The sequence below is a fragment of the Mus caroli genome, chromosome 4, assembly GCF_900094665.2.
Source record: "Mus caroli chromosome 4, CAROLI_EIJ_v1.1, whole genome shotgun sequence".
In the NCBI taxonomy this organism is placed as follows: domain Eukaryota; kingdom Metazoa; phylum Chordata; class Mammalia; order Rodentia; family Muridae; genus Mus; species Mus caroli.
Window position 1 is genome coordinate 106528010 of NC_034573.1, and position 18350 is coordinate 106546359.

At 44.4% G+C, this 18350-nt stretch overlaps 2 protein-coding genes across 3 annotated transcripts in view; one reads left to right on the forward strand and one right to left on the reverse strand.

Moving 5' to 3' along the window:
- Positions 1-2989, forward strand: part of Lrrc41 (leucine rich repeat containing 41) — a 22419-nt gene extending 19430 nt beyond the window's left edge. Inside the window, exons 6-10 of one of the 2 annotated variants that reach the window (XM_021159294.1) lie at positions 782-946; positions 1030-1128; positions 1689-1811; positions 2033-2108; positions 2210-2989. In XM_021159294.1, coding sequence (XP_021014953.1) covers positions 782-946; positions 1030-1128; positions 1689-1811; positions 2033-2108; positions 2210-2429 — 683 coding nt within the window. In that variant the 3' untranslated portion in view covers positions 2430-2989. The remainder of the gene's footprint in view (positions 1-781; positions 947-1029; positions 1129-1688; positions 1812-2032; positions 2109-2209) is intronic. The other variant, XM_021159295.2, reaches the window with a different exon arrangement.
- Positions 2990-3037: 48 nt separating this feature from the next.
- On the reverse strand, positions 3038-17366 carry Rad54l (RAD54 like). Its single transcript, XM_029476234.1, has 14 exons — positions 17265-17366; positions 16759-16828; positions 16392-16680; positions 16043-16167; positions 12051-12201; positions 7981-8107; positions 6397-6471; positions 6116-6246; positions 5491-5601; positions 5192-5315; positions 4801-4879; positions 4342-4521; positions 3338-3501; positions 3038-3251 (listed from the first exon to the last, which is right to left on the reverse strand). The coding sequence occupies exons 3-14, from the start codon at positions 16615-16617 to the stop codon at positions 3041-3043; spliced, it is 1704 nt and encodes a 567-aa protein (XP_029332094.1). The 5' UTR covers positions 16618-16680; positions 16759-16828; positions 17265-17366; the 3' UTR covers positions 3038-3040.
- Positions 17367-18350: the final 984 nt, after the last annotated feature.

Sequence of the window (18350 nt, forward strand, 5' to 3'; positions counted from 1 at the left end):
TAAAGGCGTGTGTCACCACTGCCCGGGCTCCAGCCCTCTCTAATGTTTTTGAAAATGTGTCTCTTTCTGAACCTGGGAACTCACCATATTGGCTAGACTGGCTCGCCAGTGAATCCAAGACCTGCCTTACTCCACCTTTCCAGTGCTGAGATTTCAGGTGTAGGCCACAACAGGCCTACCATTTAGATAAGTTCTAGGAATCCGAACTTAGGGCTTCATACTTACACAGCAAACAACCCCTGAGGTGTCCACCCAAGCCCTGCATGTTCTTTATTTGCTTTGTCTTATCTCTGAATGCAAAGACAAGATTTTATGTTTAGTGGCCCATTTCTAGGATTTACAATATAATAATGTCTGACACATAGCAGGAGCAGGATAAGATAATAAACCATTTTCCTAGTGAACCTACTACATGTAGTAGAGGCCAGTAAGATAACTTATCAAGAAAAGGCACTTATCACCAGACCTGAAGTACCCTCAGAATGCACATTGTAGAACTGACTCTTGCAAGTTGTTCTCTGAACCCCACATGATCACTGTGGTACACACATTAAATACATGGTTTGTTTTTTATTTTTTTTGGAGACAGGGTTTCTCTGTGTAACCCTGGCTTTCTTGGAACTTACTTTGTAGACCAGGCCAGCCTTGAACTCAAACAGATCACCTGCCTCTGCCTCCTGAGTTCTGGAACTAAAGGTGTATGTCCCCACACCTAAAACATATGTATTTTTAAGTGAAGTAGAGAGAACTAACTGGAATGTCCTCTTCCTCTCACATACAGAAAACTGCCTGGAGCAGTTGGAAATGGGATTTCCACGAGGAGCCCAGCCAGCCCCACTGCTCTGCTCTGTCCTCAAGGCCTCAGGTTCTCTACAGCAGCTGTCACTGGACAGTGCCACCTTTGCCTCGCCTCAAGATTTTGGGCTTGTGTTGCAAACACTCAAAGGTAGGAATGGTGAAGGTAGGGACCTAACATTGTTCCCTGAGAAAATTAAGCCCCATCACTCATGGCGTATGTCTCCTATCCAGAATACAACCTATCCCTGAAGAGGCTGAGTTTCCATGATATGAATCTTGCAGACTGTCAGAGTGAAGTGCTTTTTTTGCTAAAGAACCTGACCCTTCAAGGTAAGCTCCTAACCCAGAACCTGAGCATTCCTGTGTCCTTACTGTAGCTTTGTCATTATCTCAGTCTGCAAACCACTGTTTTCCCAGTTCTCTATCTTCCTTGACTATAAAGGATATGGAACCTACATGACCTTCCTTCTAATATCCCAAGTTTTAGTACATCACCCAGTTTTGTTTTGTTTTAAGGGGCTGTCAGAAATGGTGGTAGCACCTGGGTGGGTTCAATTTAAAAAAAAAAAAAAAAAGATAGTGGGGAGAAATAAAGATGCTACTATGTGTGGGTGTGACTAGTCAAGACACTCACTGTGACTAGTCTCCCCCCCCCTGCAAAGGCATCAGTGACTATAGAGAGCAGGAAGTGGATAAAAAAATTTATCCTCAGAGATGTTCCTCAAACAGGCTCAATGTCCTATTTGAATTGAGTTCCAATTGCTCGGATTATAGATTATCCTTTTCAGGTCTGTATAAATGTTCACAGTACCTTGCTAGGCCAACCTAGGACAGGAGGGACAGCACCACCCCTGCTTCAGTCATCTGAATATTCTACTTTCTCTTGACAGAGATTACCTTCTCCTTCTGCCGTCTGTTTGAGAAGCGCCCAGTCCAATTTCTTCCTGAGATGGTTGCTGCTATGAAGGGCAACTCTACACTGAAGGGCCTTCGACTACCAGGGAACCGCCTAGGTAGGGACCATACCCTAGAGAGGAGGAAGGGAGAAGGGAGGTAAAGAAGGAACTAGAAACTTTTGGGGTAAAGGTACTGACCAGGTTGTAATATAGGTATTTGAGTACTAGGTATTCAGAACTGCTAGGACTAGGGTTCTCCCAGGTTGGAGCTGGGATAGGATACCCTTGTTTCCTTGTTTGTGGGTAGAGTTAATGAGTGTTCCTCTCTCCCTCGCCAGGGAACGCCGGCCTATTAGCCCTAGCAGATGTTTTCTCAGAGGATTCTTCCTCTTCTCTCTGTCAGCTGGACATCAGGTATGCTAGGGGTTAGGAGACAAGGGATGGGGAGAAAGGGATATCATGTAGACAAAAGCCTAGTTGCTTCCTGGATATCTAATTCATGGCATCCCTACCAGTTCCAACTGCATCAAGCCAGATGGGCTCTTGGAGTTTGCCAAACGACTGGAGCGCTGGGGCCGAGGAGCCTTTGGTCACCTACGCCTCTTCCAGAACTGGCTGGACCAGGATGCAGTCACAGCAAGAGAAGCAATCCGGCGACTCCGGGCTACCTGCCACGTGGTTAGCGACTCATGGGACTCAACCCAGGCCTTTGCAGATTATGTCAGCACCATGTGATGGGGCCCATACCTCACAGGCCCATCCTCAGTACCATCAGCTTGCAGGGACTGAGCCATGGGCTGCCCAGAATCCCCAACCACTGATTCTGTCATCCTCCTTCTGCCACTTTGTCTATTTCTGTTTCGTTTTCATCTTTCCTTGCACTGAGGTCCTGGAGGCCTTGATGAGGCCCAGCAAGGGCATTCCCACCACTGAGTTCAGAGGCTTTGGGCTACTTACTCAGTACTCTGGGAACCCCAGGCCAGGAGGTTAAGGGTCTCTATCGTCACTGAGGAAAAAAACCCCTACCCCTGCTCTGGGGTTTCCTGCTTCATTCCTCAAGCAGGCACCCAGGCTTTAGAGAAATATAGGAATGCCTAACACCAGGCTTCTTCCCTCCTGGGCTGACCAATGTGTTCCCAGGCCTCAGTCCCTTTCATGCCTTTATTCCTTTCTTTTTTTTTTTAAACCAAAAAAGTTTTTCTTATAAAATAAATTTTGGGCAAACATCATGCAGCCCTTCTTGATGATTTTCTCCCAGAGAATAAAACTGAGCAGAGCCTCATGAGGCAGAGAACCCCCTTTCCCTGTATCCTTTCCCAAACAACTACATCCAGACCAGCTGGTTATCAGTGAAGACCACGCTGCTCCTCATGAGAACGCTGGTGGAAGACGAAGGTGATGGCTGTAGATGAAGCATCCCAGGCAGCCTGGAGTACCTCATCCTGGAGCCCTCGTTTATCTGTGCTGTGGTTCCACTGAGCCAGGTCTGAAGTGCAGTCAGAACCATCAGGGGGTGGCCGGACCTGACGGCTGTTTACACAACGGCGGCAATGCAATCTGGGGTCAGAGGACAGAGTTGTGGTCACTACAGATTTCTGTGCTGTTCAGGTAGCAAAGAGATAATGACAAGGAACTCCACATACCTGTCATGTGTGTCACTGAGGCTTGCTTCATCCAGGGTAAACAGCTCTTTGAGCTCACCAAGAGAAAAGTGGCGCTCCACGTCCTGCTCCTCGTCCACCACACAGCTGCTCAGGGCCTTCTTGTGGCTCTGCCGCTGAAAGATCTTCTCCTCAATTGTTCCTGCCTAGAAATGGGATGAAATGTAGAACTCAACCGTTCCTGTAGATGCTGAGGGAGCAGGAAAACCTAGGGGCTGAAAACATCTTGAGAAAGAGCAATTATCTGCCTTAGCAGAGATCCATTTTCCTAGTTCTAGAGCCAAGAATTGTGCTGCTTTGTCTGTCCTGACCATTTTCAGCATCAGTGGAGAGTGTCAGCCTGGCTGGGTTGAGTGTAAACAGGTTACCTGTATCAAAAGTGCCCTCCACACCAAGGCCAGCTCTCATTCAGTACCATCCGACTATTTTATGTCAGGCCATATACTAGTAATAGGATACAAGAAAGAATGAAGTATGATCGCTACCACAGAGGCCACAGAACACTTCCTTCAATATGCAGACTAACTATATAAATAGATTTGTACCATTGCAAAAACCTATTAAGTAATACTCAGGGTCTCATCATGAAAGGAATGATTGAAGAGTTGAGTTCAGAAAGCACTGAAAACAGATTCTCTCTGAGCTGACTCCAGAAAAAAAGGTGGACTAGAAGCCAAGAGCAACAAAGAGGGTCAGTTCTTCAGGAGGCTGAGGCAGGAAGAGTTCTTGGACAAGGTGGAAGATTCTAGAAACATTAAGGATTTAAAGTAAATATATAAGTATAAGAAAGCTAGAAAGGATGAAAGAGTAAGATGAAAACCACCTGAAGAGATGGCTCAGCGGTTGAGAGCACTGACTGCTCTTTCAGAGACCCCGAGGTCCATGTCCAGCAACCACATGGTGGCACACAACCATCTGTAATGGGATCTTATGCCCTCTTCTGGTGTGTCTGAAGACAGCTACAGTGTACTCATACACATACTTACAGATAGCAGTCGGTAGATATAGCAGATCTTCTTTTGACCATCACGCCAGACTCGGGCCATAGCTTGTTCATCATTGGCTGGATTCCAGTCAGGATCAAACATGACCAGTCGGTTAGCACCAATGAGGTTAAGACCACAGCCCCCAGCTTTGCTGCTCAGCATGAAAACAAAATCAGGGCTCTGGGAAGAAAAGAAACAAGAAAGGAGGGCATAGGATGCACACACTTGGAAACTAAACTGGGATCCTCTCAGCTCCGCCAACATGTCTCCCACTTTTCTATACTCACGCTGAGGACCACAGGTTGGTCTGCCTACCATTCAATTTCCCAACCCACAAAGTCAGTTCCTAAGCCAGTTCTTATCACGCCCACCATAACACAAAACAAAACTAAAGCAGCGAAGCACAACCACCACACAGCTTCTCTGTCAACACATCACTTCCTGCGCTGCTGCACTTACCGATGGGCTATTGAAGCGCTCCACAACCTTGGCTCGCTTCTTAATGGACATTGTGCCATCCAGGCGAACATACAAGTACCTTGAGGGAGATCCAAATATCAAGACCCAAGAAGCATAAATTAGTTGGAACTATGGTTACCAAGAAGACTAGATTAACCATGCTTGAGGCTGCTCACGCATAGTCCAAGGCTTCCCTAAGAGAAGGACAGAGAAGGGCAGGAATTCTGATCTGTGTAAAGATGGAGCTATTGCCATCACAGTCATGAGGTAAGAAAAAGTCCTCATATAGCCACACCACATCCAATAATCAGAAAAATCTAATCATTTTCCTAGAGTGTCAGTGAGGAAGACACATCCCTTTGCTAGCCAGCCTGGTTAGGCTCTTCCCTACCTTCGAACCCGGCACAGCTTTTCAAAGAGATCCAATGTCTGAGTATAATTAGACACCAGCACGACTTTGTCACTGCTACGGCTTCTAGTCACGGCCAGAATGTAATCAAGGACCAGCATCTTACCTGGGAAAAGTGGCTATTATCAGTCCTCACAATTGGTCATCCCAGTGGCCCGCGGTGGTTATACTTGATATCCTGCTTTCAGACAGGATAGCTTCAGCACAGAGGTAATTTCCTAGCCTTATCCTATATTCCCTCCTCCAAGGAGACTGACCATCTGCTAATTGGGTGGGCTCACCTGACAACTGTGGCTCTACAGCTTTAGAGTTATAACCAGGTGGGAAGATACCCAAAGTGCCCTCAAAGCCATCCTCCTCTGCCACACACTTGTCATAGATTAGAGCTGGATCTGAAAACAAAAACAAAAAAGAAAAAAAAAAAAAAACCCAATCAACGAAACAAATCCATATGAAAATGCTAGCACCTTTGATTATCTGACGCTTGTACTTCAGTGCTCACCCTCTGGATATCTGGCGATGACATAGGCCTCACAACTAGACTCACCTGGGGTACACCCTCCTAAGTTCCCACAGGGTGTAGCCAGTATCATCTGGAAGCCTCACCATCACTCACTACAATGTTCTCCCAACAACAAAAGGCCATCTGTTACTTTCTGCCTCGTGTTGTTCAAGAGGATGGGTGCATACAAGCACTCACATACACAGTCCAACACATCTCAAGCACCAAGGATGGACTGGGCATAAGACTATAAAATTGCCAAAGTAAAGGTGTAATTCAGAAGAGTCCACGTGTGGCCTCCACAGGGTCTCTAGAGAAGTTCTGGTGAAGGTCTCCAGCCTATTCACAAGAACTTCCGCTCCCTGCTCCCTCACACACAAGATACCGGGTATGGGTGCACTCACGATTACACAGCTTCTTTAGAGAGGTGATAGAAGACAGGGAAGACACACTCATCTTGCCCTCACGCAATTCTTCTTCAGGCTTAGCCTGTCTCAGAAATCTCTTGTATAGCTCAGTTTGAAGGGGTGTCAGCCTGAAAATAAAAGGGCAGGTGTAGCTCAATAGAAAAGACTGGAGCACACACACAGCTACCCTGAGAACACTGAAATTCAGCCACTCTTCAGAAGCTAAGCTTTAACCCACTTTAACCCACTCACTGTCTGCCTTTCAAGCAAGTTCATACCTACAACAAACCACCTGCTCAATCTTCACGGGCAGATACTTAGAGAGGATATCAGATGTTCTCCGTATCAGGCACCTAGGGGAAAAGGGAAAGGGCACGAGGGAGGTGAAACTGATGCAGCAGAATAAGAACTAAAGGACAAAAGACTCACTCTCCTTATAGTAGGGTAGGTCAGACCTACCATTTCTGAGATATATCATAGACTCATCATTTCAAATGAGATTTATTTGTTTATTTCAGGGTTTCAATTGTGGGAACAAAGTCCTTCAAAATTGCCTATCTTAAACTGACAATGCCTTTTGTTCCTTCCATTCGCTTGCTGGCTGGTCTTTAAAAGAAAGCCAAGGTCTTGCATTCACCATGCAGCTGTCAAAAAAAGTGGATCACAAACTTCACCCCTATCCCTTTTATTTATGGGCATGAGTTTTGTTTTGTTTTGGTTTTTTGTTTGTTTTGTTTTTTTGGTTTTTCGAGACAGGGTTTCTCTGTGTAGCCCTGGCTGTCCTGGAACTTACTTTGTAGACCAGGCTGGCCTCGAACTCAGAAATCCGCCTGCCTCTGCCTCCCGAGTGCTGGGATTAAAGGCGTGTGCCACCACGCCCGGCTGTGAGTATTCTTTTTGCATGTATGTCTACACACTGTGCTCATGCCTGGTGCCCTCAGATAGAGGAAGAGGGTACCAGCTCTCCTGGAACTGGAGTTACAGATGCTACCACATAGGTGTTGGAAATCGTCTGCAAGAACAATTCGTGTACTTAACCACTAAGCCAACTCAACTCTCCAGTGCCTAAACTATAGGTCTTTATTGGGAGGCGTCTATCTGTATTTGCACAGGCACCAGCTGTTACATAACCCCAGTCACTAAGCCCTTATCTGTGACTAGACCAGAATGAATAAAGAGGCATCTTCTGCACCTACCTGGTCAGGCACAATAGCACGTGCCTGGAACCCCATCACCTGGGAGGTAGCCTAGGATGCATGAGATACAATCTCAAAAACAGAGACGGGGAGGAGGGACAGCAGCCTCATAGGACACAATAACCCTGCTATCTAAAATTGGTAGGAAGAGATAGCCATAAAGTTAGGACAGAACACTGATAATGAAATTTATCAGCAGTTCACACCAATAACAGGAGTCCAGGATGTACCTGCTCTTGAATCATTTGAAACCCACTGGAACAAAAATAAGCACTCTTGGCCTGGGAACCTCACTAAAATTCTTCAGCTCTTTAACCCACCACACAACTCGTCTACACATAGAAAGCCTAATGCTTTAGGCAAAAAGCAACTGTCAAGAAGGCTCTGAAGCCGGAACAAGGATGCGTCTTGTTCAGGAAGGCTCACTGAACCACAGAAGAGCTTCTTCAGGGGGTTGATAGAACAAAACTAGGCCACAGGGCTACTCAAAGGAGACTTATCCTGTACGACCATGCTATTTATACAGTGACAATTCGTGGTACAGATCCCATTCCTGCCCTCAAACACCAGTCCTTAAAGGCTCCAGACAGAGCAAGCCCACAGATCTAGCAGTTAGTTCTCAGACGGCCTGGAAGGCAATTGGCTGAGCAGAGGAGAGGCTCTCACCTGTTCACAATACTGATGAGCTCCTGCAGACGTTCCTCCCCACGTTGCCTGTCTGCCTCACTGGCAGCTGCATCTCGACTCTTCAAAATCGGCAACTCAAAATGCTTCTTGAATTCCTGAGCAGTTCCTAAACAGAAGAGAGAACTGAATATGAAAGCATGTAAAGGTAGAGTGATTTTCTCACTGCTAATGACAGTCACCCTCCCTGCTGAGAACAACGGTGAACAAAATGCAGGCAAGTTTGATTCTATGAATCAAGCTCTAAGCAGGGAAGACTCGAGTAGTTAAATATAATTAGATGGTAATGCCCCAATAAAAAAACTTAGTTACTATAAATGAGCTAAAATTCCAACTATAAGATAAAGACACAGGCTGGGGATATGGCTCAGTGAGTAAAAGTACTAACATCACAAGCCACACAATCCAAACTCCATCTCCTGAACCCCTGAAAACAGCTAGATGTAATGGCACACATCTGTAGCTCCAGCACTGCTATGGGGAGCCGGGAGGCAAGAGAAAGGAGAATCGCCTAAAAGCTTGAGATCACAGGAGCACCAGGAACAAGAAAGTAGCTGCCTTAACAAGAATCAATCCCTAAAGGTTGTCCTTTGACCCACAGATGTGTGAGATAGTAGCATACATTCATTATACACATTCTCTCATACACACATACAATAAATTTAAAAAACAGCCAGGCAGTGGTGACACACCCCTTTAATCCCAACACCCAGGAGGCAGAGGCAGGAAGATCTCTGTGAGATCTACTGAGTGAGTTCCAGGATGGCCAGGGATATACAGAGAAACAATGTCTTAAAAAAACAAAAAGAACCAAAGAGGTTGGGTATGGTGGTACTCAGTTAATCCCAGCAGAGGCAGATGGATCTCTGTTTAGTTCAAAGCTATCCTGGTCAACATAGGGGAATCGTGGCCAACCAGGGCTACATAGTGAGACCATGTAATGTCATGTCATAAAATAAGATAAAATATGCTCGCAGTATGGAGTACAAAGAGATCACTCAGTAGCCACTCTTCCAGAGGACCCCAGGATCGATTTTAGCATTCACAGGATAGCTAGCTCATAACTATCTGTAACTCTAACCCCAAGAGATCTTATGCCCTCTTCTGGCTCTGTGGGTAACAGGCACACACACACAGTACATAGCCATACAAGCAGGCAAAGTGCATATAAATATAAAGTAAACATAGTTGTTTGGTTTTTTTTAAAAGATTCTGGCCATGTTATATATACGTCAGTCTAGAAATCAGTAAAGCACGACCCTGTCTCAAAGAAACAGAAGATTATCTGGCAAGATAGTTAAGTGGCACTTGCTGCCCAGCCTGATAAAGCTGAGTTTGATCCATAGAACCCATATGATGAATGAAGAGAACTCACTTCCTGTAAGCTGCTGTCTGGCATCCTGCACAGTAAGTTTAAAATGGAAAACAAAAAAAGTTTAGAGCCAGGAGTGGTGGAACGATTTGGGAGGTAAAGGCAGTCAGATCTCTCTGAGTTCAACGCCAGCCTGGTCTACAGAAATAGTTCCAGGACAGCCAGGGCTGCTACACACAGAAACCATGTCTCGAAAAAACAAAACAAAACAAAAAAATTTTAAAACTTTTTTTTTTTTAAATGTTAGGCCAGGCACACAGTAGCACTTACTGCATAAATCCAGCAATCTGGAGTCTGAGGCAAGATCTCAAGTTTTAGCTCACCCTGAGCTGCATAGCAAGACCCAGTAAGCAGAGTTTGTCATTTTGAGACAGGATATTGTTATGTTGGCTTTGAACAAGTCACCTGCCTTAGCACGTATAGTAACGGAGCTTAAGCTTAAGTCTCTAGCTTACTGTGTGTGAAACAAATTCTGAAGAACAATTGTAACTGTCCAAATACGACTTTAAAGAAAAAAGAAGCCGGGCGTGGTGGTGCACGCCTTTAATCCCAGCACTCGGGAGGCAGAGGCAGGTGGATTTCTGAGTTCGAGGCCAGCCTGGTCTACAAAGTGAGTTCCAGGGCTACACAGAGAAACCCTGTCTCGAAAAACCAAAAAAAAAAAAAACTTTTGTCTGCCGTTTTGTTGGAATAAAATACTTAAGAAATACAGGAAGGGCTTGTGAGACGCTCAATGCTTAACAGCACCTGTCCTTGCAGACTCAGTCCCCAGCACCCACACAGTTGTTCCAGTTCCACAGACTCTGATGCTGCCTTAGGACCTCCACAGGCACTGCACACATGTAGTACACACGCACATACAAAGACAAACCATTCAGACACATGCTTTCATCTCAACACTCAGAAGGCAGAAACAAGCAGACCTCTGGGAGTTCAATCCTAGTCCTGAGTGACAGGACAGCCAGGCCCACACACAGAAACCATGTCTCAAAACAAAACAAAACAACAAAACAAAAATCAGATGAATAACAAAAAATAAAAAGGTAGAAAGAAAAGATAAAGTCCTGAGCCTTTCAAAGTGGAAGATTAATTAGAATTTAGAATATACTCCCACTACCTATTGCTGATATACTTTGTATTAATGAATAAAGCATCTTTTTATTCAAAGTAAAAAAAATTAGTATTTATATAGGAACGCAAAGGGCCAAGAATATTAATGACAATGGGTGGGAATTTAGGAAGCTTCACCTTCATATCAAGACATATTATTAAGCTGAATATGATGCACACACCTCACGTTCCCCTCAGCTCAGTCTCCACGTATTATGATTGCAGGTGTAACATAAAGTCTCCATGCCTGGCCTTTTCTTTTCTTTCTCATTTTATTTGCTTATTTGTTTATGGGTGAAGGTGCCCTATGTATTACAGACACGTGCCGACATACCTGACCTCAAGACCAGTCTTCTCTGGCAGGCAGTGATAGCAATCCCACTCTTACACATTATGGGGAGAATCTTTCCGAGACAGGGTTTCTCTGTATAGCCCTGGCTGTCCTGAAACTCACTCTGTAGACCAGGCTGGCCTCGAACTCAGAAATCCACCTGCCTCTGCCTCCCAAGTGCTGAGATTAAAGACGTGTGCCACCACTGCCCGGCTCTTAATCCCACTCTTAATGCCATTTAGGAGGCAGAGGCAGTTGGACCTCTAAGTTTGAGGCCAACCTGGTCTACAGAGTGAGGTCCAAGAGAGCCAGGGCAAAGACACAGAGAAAGCCTGTCCCAAAAGAGAAAGGAACGGAAAGAAGACAAAGACCAATTGGGAAAGATATTTGACCTCCAGCTCTGGAAAGCACACATGAACACACAAACATGATTACAACTGACTAAAACTCCAGCTCCAGGGGATCTAACTTGCTTCTGAACTGTGTGGGCAATTACAAGATGCACACAAACCCACACAGATATACATAATTATAAGTGATAAGTGTAAAGGGTGAGAGATACCTCAGTAGTTAAAAGAGCATCTGCTCCTCATGCAGCAGACCCTGAGTCAGTTCACAGGACCTACACAGTGACTAACAACCACCTGTACACCTCTAATGCCAGGAGATCTGAGGCCAAAGGCAACAGGCACACACGTGGTGGTATACATACATACCATACATGCGGGCAAAACAATCACACAGATACAAATTTTTAAAAATACATTTAAAAATCCTTTAAAACATAATTTAAAAATTTAAAAAACTAAAGCAGAGAGCAATCAAAGAGACCTACACACAGGTGCCCACACTAACATATATCACACATAATCTAACCATCCCTACATAGCTAACACTGCCTCTGCACTCTGCACAAGACAGATGGCGCAAGCGGGTCCTCCTGAGTTGCTCCAGTTACAGCCATCCAACAGCTTTGCTTCCCAACCCACTTTTTCTTTTTTGAGAAAAAAATCTAATGTAGTCCAGATGGACTTCCAACACCCTATGTAGCTGAGAATGGTCCTGAACTCCTGGTCCTCTTGCCACCATCTCCAGATGCTGAGATCCAGGCATCTGCTCTGCTATGGCTTGGCTACCCTTGGACAAGAGTGTCTGGTGATCCAAACCAATTTGATAATGTCTCCTTAATCTTCTTAGCTGAAGTTACACTCTAAGGACAAAGCAGGCAGAATTGCTTACCCAAAATGCCAGAATTTACAAAGTGCACCAAGCTGAAATACTCCAGCAAATCATTTTGGATGGGGGTCCCGGAGATTAGCACCCGCCGGCTGGTATTCAAGCTGTCCAGAGCCTGGTAAGTCTGATTCTCAGAGTTCTTTAGCCTGTGGCCCTGCAAGACAATTAAGTCTCACTTAGGATGATTCCATATTCTTAAATGATAAAATTAAATGATAACAAAGTCTGCAGATAGAGTCTCAAACATCACAGGTCCTAAAGTTGCAGGCACTAGGCATGCCAGCAGAAGGTTCTTCACCTAAGGGGCTGAAGAGAGGCATTTGGCTACAAGGTGGACTAGTGCTACCTCCAAAAGAGCAAAGATTCCCTCTGTTCCCTCCTAATCTTCCATGTCAAACTACTGCTCACCCAATCTCTCTCGGACATTTGGGGAATCCCACTCTTCCCCACCAGTCCAACTACCCAGAGCTTTCAGAGCAAGGCATCTCAATGTCTTGTTTGAGCCATGGATGCTAGGAGAACTCAGCTGCACTCTACCTTTAGGCAGAGTTCATATAGCTAATATATACTGTAAGATATTAATATATACAATACATTATATAACTATTATGTATAACATACAATTATATGTTATATAATGATAATTTACTATATAATTATGTTATGTTAATATATAATTAATATATTATATACAACTACATAATATATTGTTGATATATCTTATGTTATCTAATATTTAATATATTAAACATATTAAAAATTATAATACTATATATGTGTGAATATGTGTATACATACAAAGATCTTCCCTTCACAGTCCTACAGCTTTTCCCTAACCTGTCCTCCCTGTAGCCATCTCTATAACTTCTCTTGAAAGCACTTATTTTCAGGAAGATAGAAAGGCCTTTCTTAGACGGGCAGTGGTGGCGCATTCCTTTAATCTCAACACTTGGGAGGCAGAGAGGCAGGCAGATTTCTGAGTTCGAAGCCAGCCTGGTCTACAGAGTTCCAGGATAGCCAGGGCTACACAGAGAAACCCTGTCTCAAAAAAACAAAACAAAACAAAACAAAAAAACAAAAAAAGGCCTTTCTTTTCTCAGAACCATGTGACCAAGAGCAACCCAATAGTCTCTGTAAATGCAGCTTCCTTTCAGTCCCATGATGGAAAAGCCTCACGCTCGCACACTCACTCACTCACGAAACAACCTCAACTGCCAATGAAAGAATAAGTGAGCATATCGGTTGTTCTATTCAGTCTGCCTTTGATGGTGGTATTAAACGACTTTTCCCCGACTCCCTCACAATCCATACAACAAATGGAAATTATACTGTTTAGAAATGAAAAAATTCAACTTCAGTTTTTAGGTACTCCCCCCCTCATCACACTATGGAAGTTAACAGGGCTCTAACTGAAACACAGGTCTGTTACCTCCAAAGTCTGTGCACTGTGTCTTGTCTCTCATCCACTGTTAGTTACAAAGCCTCAACTAGACATGAACTTCTTTTTTTTTTAAAGATTTATTTATTTTATGTATATGAGAACACTGTCACTGTCTTCAGACACACCAGAAGAGGGCATCGGATCCCATTATAGATGGTTGGGAGCCACCATGTGGTAGCTGGGGATTGAACTCAGTGCTCTTTTTTTTTTTTTTGGTTTTTCAAGACAGGGTTTCTCAGTATAGTCCTGGCTGTCCTGGAACTCACTTTGTAGACCAGGTTGGCCTTGAACTCAGAAATCTGCTTCCCTCTGCCTCCCAAGTGCTGGGATTAAAGGATTAAAGGTATGCACCACCACCACGCATGGCTTGAACTCAGTGCTCATAACCACTGAGCCATCTCTCCAGCCTCCAACATGAACTTCTAAAAGCAGATCCACATAATTAATTTTACAATATTTTCACTTCACAGAACACAGTGATGCACAAAATACTACTCAGTGACGTAAAATAAACTAAGGTTCTTCTAAGAAAGAATTAAACATAAAATTTTAACTTTTAATGGTCATTAACAATTCAGCTTCCTGAAAAAATGACATCATAGAATGCCAAGGGCGGGGCTGGAGAGAAGGCTCAGCAGTTAAAAGCACCAACTGCTCTTCCAGAGGTCCTGAGTTCAAATTCCAGCAACCACATGGTGGCTCACAACCATCTGTAATGAGATCTGACGCCCTCTTCTGGTGTGTCTGAAGACAGCTACAGTGTACTTATATATAATAATAAATAAATCTTAAAAAAAAAAAAAAAGAATGCCAAGGGCTTGGCTCATAACAGGGACTTAGATGAAATCTAATGAATGAACCTTAGTCTATGAGTCTGTCGCTGGGATAGACAACTCTAGCTCCTACTGGACCAGTCACTGAGGCTCCAGATAGTTATTATCATTACTATCAGATTAAAAAGAAAAAGAAAAAGAAAAAAAAAAAACAGCTTCTGAGCTATGAGCTAGGTCTGGTGACCCAGGCCCATAACCCCAGAAAGAACACTGCTCCAAGTGTGAGTCCCGCCTGGACTAGAAGGTCCTATCTATGGCAAATAAAGAAACCTCGAGGCTCCCAGGGAACAAGAGCTTCGGTCTGCTTTCTCTGATACCATCCTTTGACCTCGATCTGGATCCTATCGGTCACCCTACATGGTGATAAAACACCTTACTTTTGGAGACCATGTTTGCTAGCTATGAGCTATTTCCCAGTTGGCCTTTTATCTTTATGAAAAGTCTGTTATTGATTTTCCAGTGAGTTTCCTGATACCCTGCTAGGCAATCCCTCCTAATACAAGTATATAGCGGCAGGATCTAAGGTAGGATCTATGTGACTGTTGTGTGCCTGACCCTGAGCACACAACAGTCACAATGAGTGAGCACTCTGCTTCTGAACCATCTCTCAAGCCCCTGACATGAACTCTTTTTTAAAAAAATATTTATTTATTTTATGTATATGTGTACACAGTAGCTGTACAGATGGTTGTGAGCCTTCATGTGGTTACTGGGAATTGAATTGTTTTTAGGACTTCTGCTTGCTCCAGTCAGTTATGTATTTATTATTATACATAAGTACACTGTAGCTGTCTTCAGACACACCAGAAGAGGGCATCAGATCTCATTATGGGGGGTAGTGAGCCACCATGTGGTTGCTGGGATTTGAACTCAGGACCTTCGGAAGAGCAGTCGGTGCTCTTACCCGCTGAGCCATCTCTCCAGCCCCTGACATGAACTCTTGATCTTCCTCCTCAACCTCTTCTTAAGTTTCTAGAACTCTAGGCTTGTGCCATACCATGTAAAACATTAGACTTTCATTCCTGTGCTTCTTATCATCCAAGCATTCTTAACCTAGAATAAAGACCAGCTTTACCAAGGCTTGGGAGACACCAGGCACTGCGATAAGTTTCCCCAATTAATTTCCTAAATCCTCAGAGATTATTGTATAATCCTGAGACAGGTATGATCACTATTTTCCTGGTACAGAAAAAGCATCTCACATGGTTAAAGGACTTGAGAATAAGGTCACACTACAGTTAAGTGACAGAGCCAGGATCTGAATAAAGGTCTCCAACAATTCTAAAACCTATTATTCCCTTAGACACTGTGCCATCTCTCACTGCACATCTTAATCCCTCCCAGTCTTCCCAAACTCCTTCTTTGGTTTAATATTACTATTTAGAGGGAGAAAAATACCAACTGGCCCACAGTACCTAAACTCTCCTCAGCTTTGTTTGTTTGAGATAGGGTCTCATTATGTAGACTTGGCTGGCCTAGAACTCATTACAGTAAACCAAGCCACAAACTCAGAGATCCATCTGTCTCTGCTTCTGGAGTGCTGGCATTAGGAGGGACACACTGTGTCATCCCTCTTTTGGCAAGCTGGTGTCATAGACTCTCCACTCACTGTCCCCTCCAGTGCGGCACTCCCCAGTAACTGGGGGAGTACTGGGGCAGGAATAATTAGTGAAGACTGACATCCTGAATGTCTCCCACCCAGACTACCAAGTGTTAAGTACCTCGTCACATATGACCAGTCCAACATTTCCTTTTTTAAGAACTCCAACATGCAGGCGGAAAGTCTCATAGGAAATGATGAGGATGGGGGAAGGCACTCTAGCTCCACGCTGGTTCATGAATCCTTCTACAACAGAAAGGTTGTAGAGAACATATCAGAAGATCTTAAAGAAAAACAGACTGATGGCTGTTTAACACAGCCTAGAAAGAACTGTCTGTCGGTATTTCAGCTGTTTTCCAATGGCAATTTCCCCACTTGTCCCCACACCACCATCAATGCTGCCCACAAGTGGACACACAAGTAAAAAGCCTGGGCGGAAGAGTACAGCAATGTTTGTTAAGGCTCCATACCCAATTTTTGATCTATCTCGTCCTTCGAGCCTCCGTCAATGGCCAGAGGTTGAATCCTCCCTCCAAGCCATTTCTCAACCTCATTGTACCAGTTCTTCACCAGGCTAGAAGGTGACACCACCACTGCCTTCTCGATTTCTGGCTTGCATTCTGGGCTCTGGCGTAAAAGTGTCCACATCAATGTGATGCACTGCAGTGTCTTCCCCAGGCCCATCTCATCGGCCATGATGCAGCCATGGCTTCCAGGAATTCGACGACTGGTGACACACTCCCATAGGAACTTCACTCCCTGATGAGTAACACCATTTAGTCCATGTTGGCGCCTACTTAGCCCCCAGCCCCCACACCCTCCCTGACTCTCATTTACCTCTCTCTGATGAGGCCGCAATACCTTACTGAGAATAGGGTCAACAACCACGTGAACAGGGAGTTTTTCCCTGAGAAATACAGCAGAAAAAAAACAAAACAAAACCATGTTGATCAGACTCAGGCAAGGTCAAGCCTCAGTAAGTGGTACCCTCTACTGACCCAGAGGCCCCAGATAGCACCTCTCCATCAGGTGATAAACCACAGTGAGGTCCTGCTCTAGGAGTCAGAAAGTTCAGAACCGGTGAGACTGCTGTCCTTACCTCATCACCTGCCCCTCCCAACGAGCACAGCAGAAGGTAGTGAGGAAACCCATAACCGGAACACGACCACACACTCTCCCACAGACAATCCCCTTCCCAACCACTTGCTCTCGGTATACTGCAGTTATCAGGACAGCTCAGATAATCTATGCCAATCCCAAAGAGGGAAAAAAATCACGCCATCCTCCTAGGCATATCCACTTACAGCAGGCCAGAACTACTCAAAAAATACCAATGTGCATACTTGTCAAGCTTCAGTTGGTCATGGACGCTGAGTGGGGGAGGCTCATAGAGAACCAAGGCACCTTCTTCCAGAGGGTCATGAAGGGCACGACGAACTCCAGCCCTTTTCAGGCCCAATGCACGAGAGCCCAGGGGACCTAGAAATCAGCAACCAATCTGTAAGCCAACCTTCAATATTTATTTATTCAGCCACTCTAGCGGGCCCAATGGGACCCATCCCTCATGTAACTTTTAAGGGTCCCCCAACCTCTTTCGCAGAACTTCTTCAAACCACTTACACATCATCTTTATCTAACCACTATCTCTTCAACCCTCAAGCTTTTCCTATTTTATTTCTCCCATTCAACTACAAACTTGTGGAAGGCTTTTTATATATGAGAACTTGAAAGCTGGCCACTACCCTCCCCAGTCCCAGTTCAGGAACAAGGCAAAGTCCTAAACAAGACAAAGGAAAATTGTGGGAATGAGACCTCCCACAGTCACTATTATAAAGGAACTAACAATGAACATGCTGGACTGAATGAAGGCGCTGACCATTAGCCACCAGGCCCACCAAAAGCTTTCTGAGCAATGAAATGCCCCACTAAGAAAATGAAGTGCAATTAGTCTTGGCAGTCCTTGCCAAATGCAGTATAGCCTTCATAGCCTCAGGAGGACCACATCAAACATAGTCACCAATAGACTGACACCTTTAATTCCTAGACTAGCATATATATATGCGTGTGTGTGTGTGTGTGTGTGTGTGTTTATGTGTGTATATGTGTGTGTGTGTATATGTATATATAAAATCTTCAATCTATTCAGGCACAAATTACTCAAACAAACAAATAAACCCTGAAATGATGTGCCAGGCACAGTGGCGCATGCTTGTAATTAATTACTTAGAATCTTTTTTTTTTAAAGATTTATTTATTTATTTATTTATTTATTTATTTATTTATTTATTTATTATATGTAAGTACACCGTAGCTGTCTTCAGACACTCCAGAAGAGGGAGCCAGATCTCATTACAGATGGTTGTGAGCCACCATGTGGTTGCTGGGATTTGAACTCCAGACCTTCGGAAGAGCAGTCGAGTTCTCTTACC

What these genes read in the sequence shown, in the direction of transcription:
- Rad54l (XM_029476234.1), bottom strand. Translation starts at nt 16,617, where the DNA reads ATGGCCGATGAGATGGGCCTGGGGAAGACACTGCAGTGCATCACATTG. An exon ending in GACTGGTCATATGTGACGAG is followed by an intron (nt 12,202 to 16,042) that starts GTACTTAACACT and finishes ATTGTCTTGCAG; the next exon opens with GGCCACAGGCTAAAGAACTC. An exon ending in CTCAGTGACACACATGACAG is followed by an intron (nt 3,252 to 3,337) that starts GTATGTGGAGTT and finishes CTCTGACCCCAG; the next exon opens with ATTGCATTGCCGCCGTTGTG.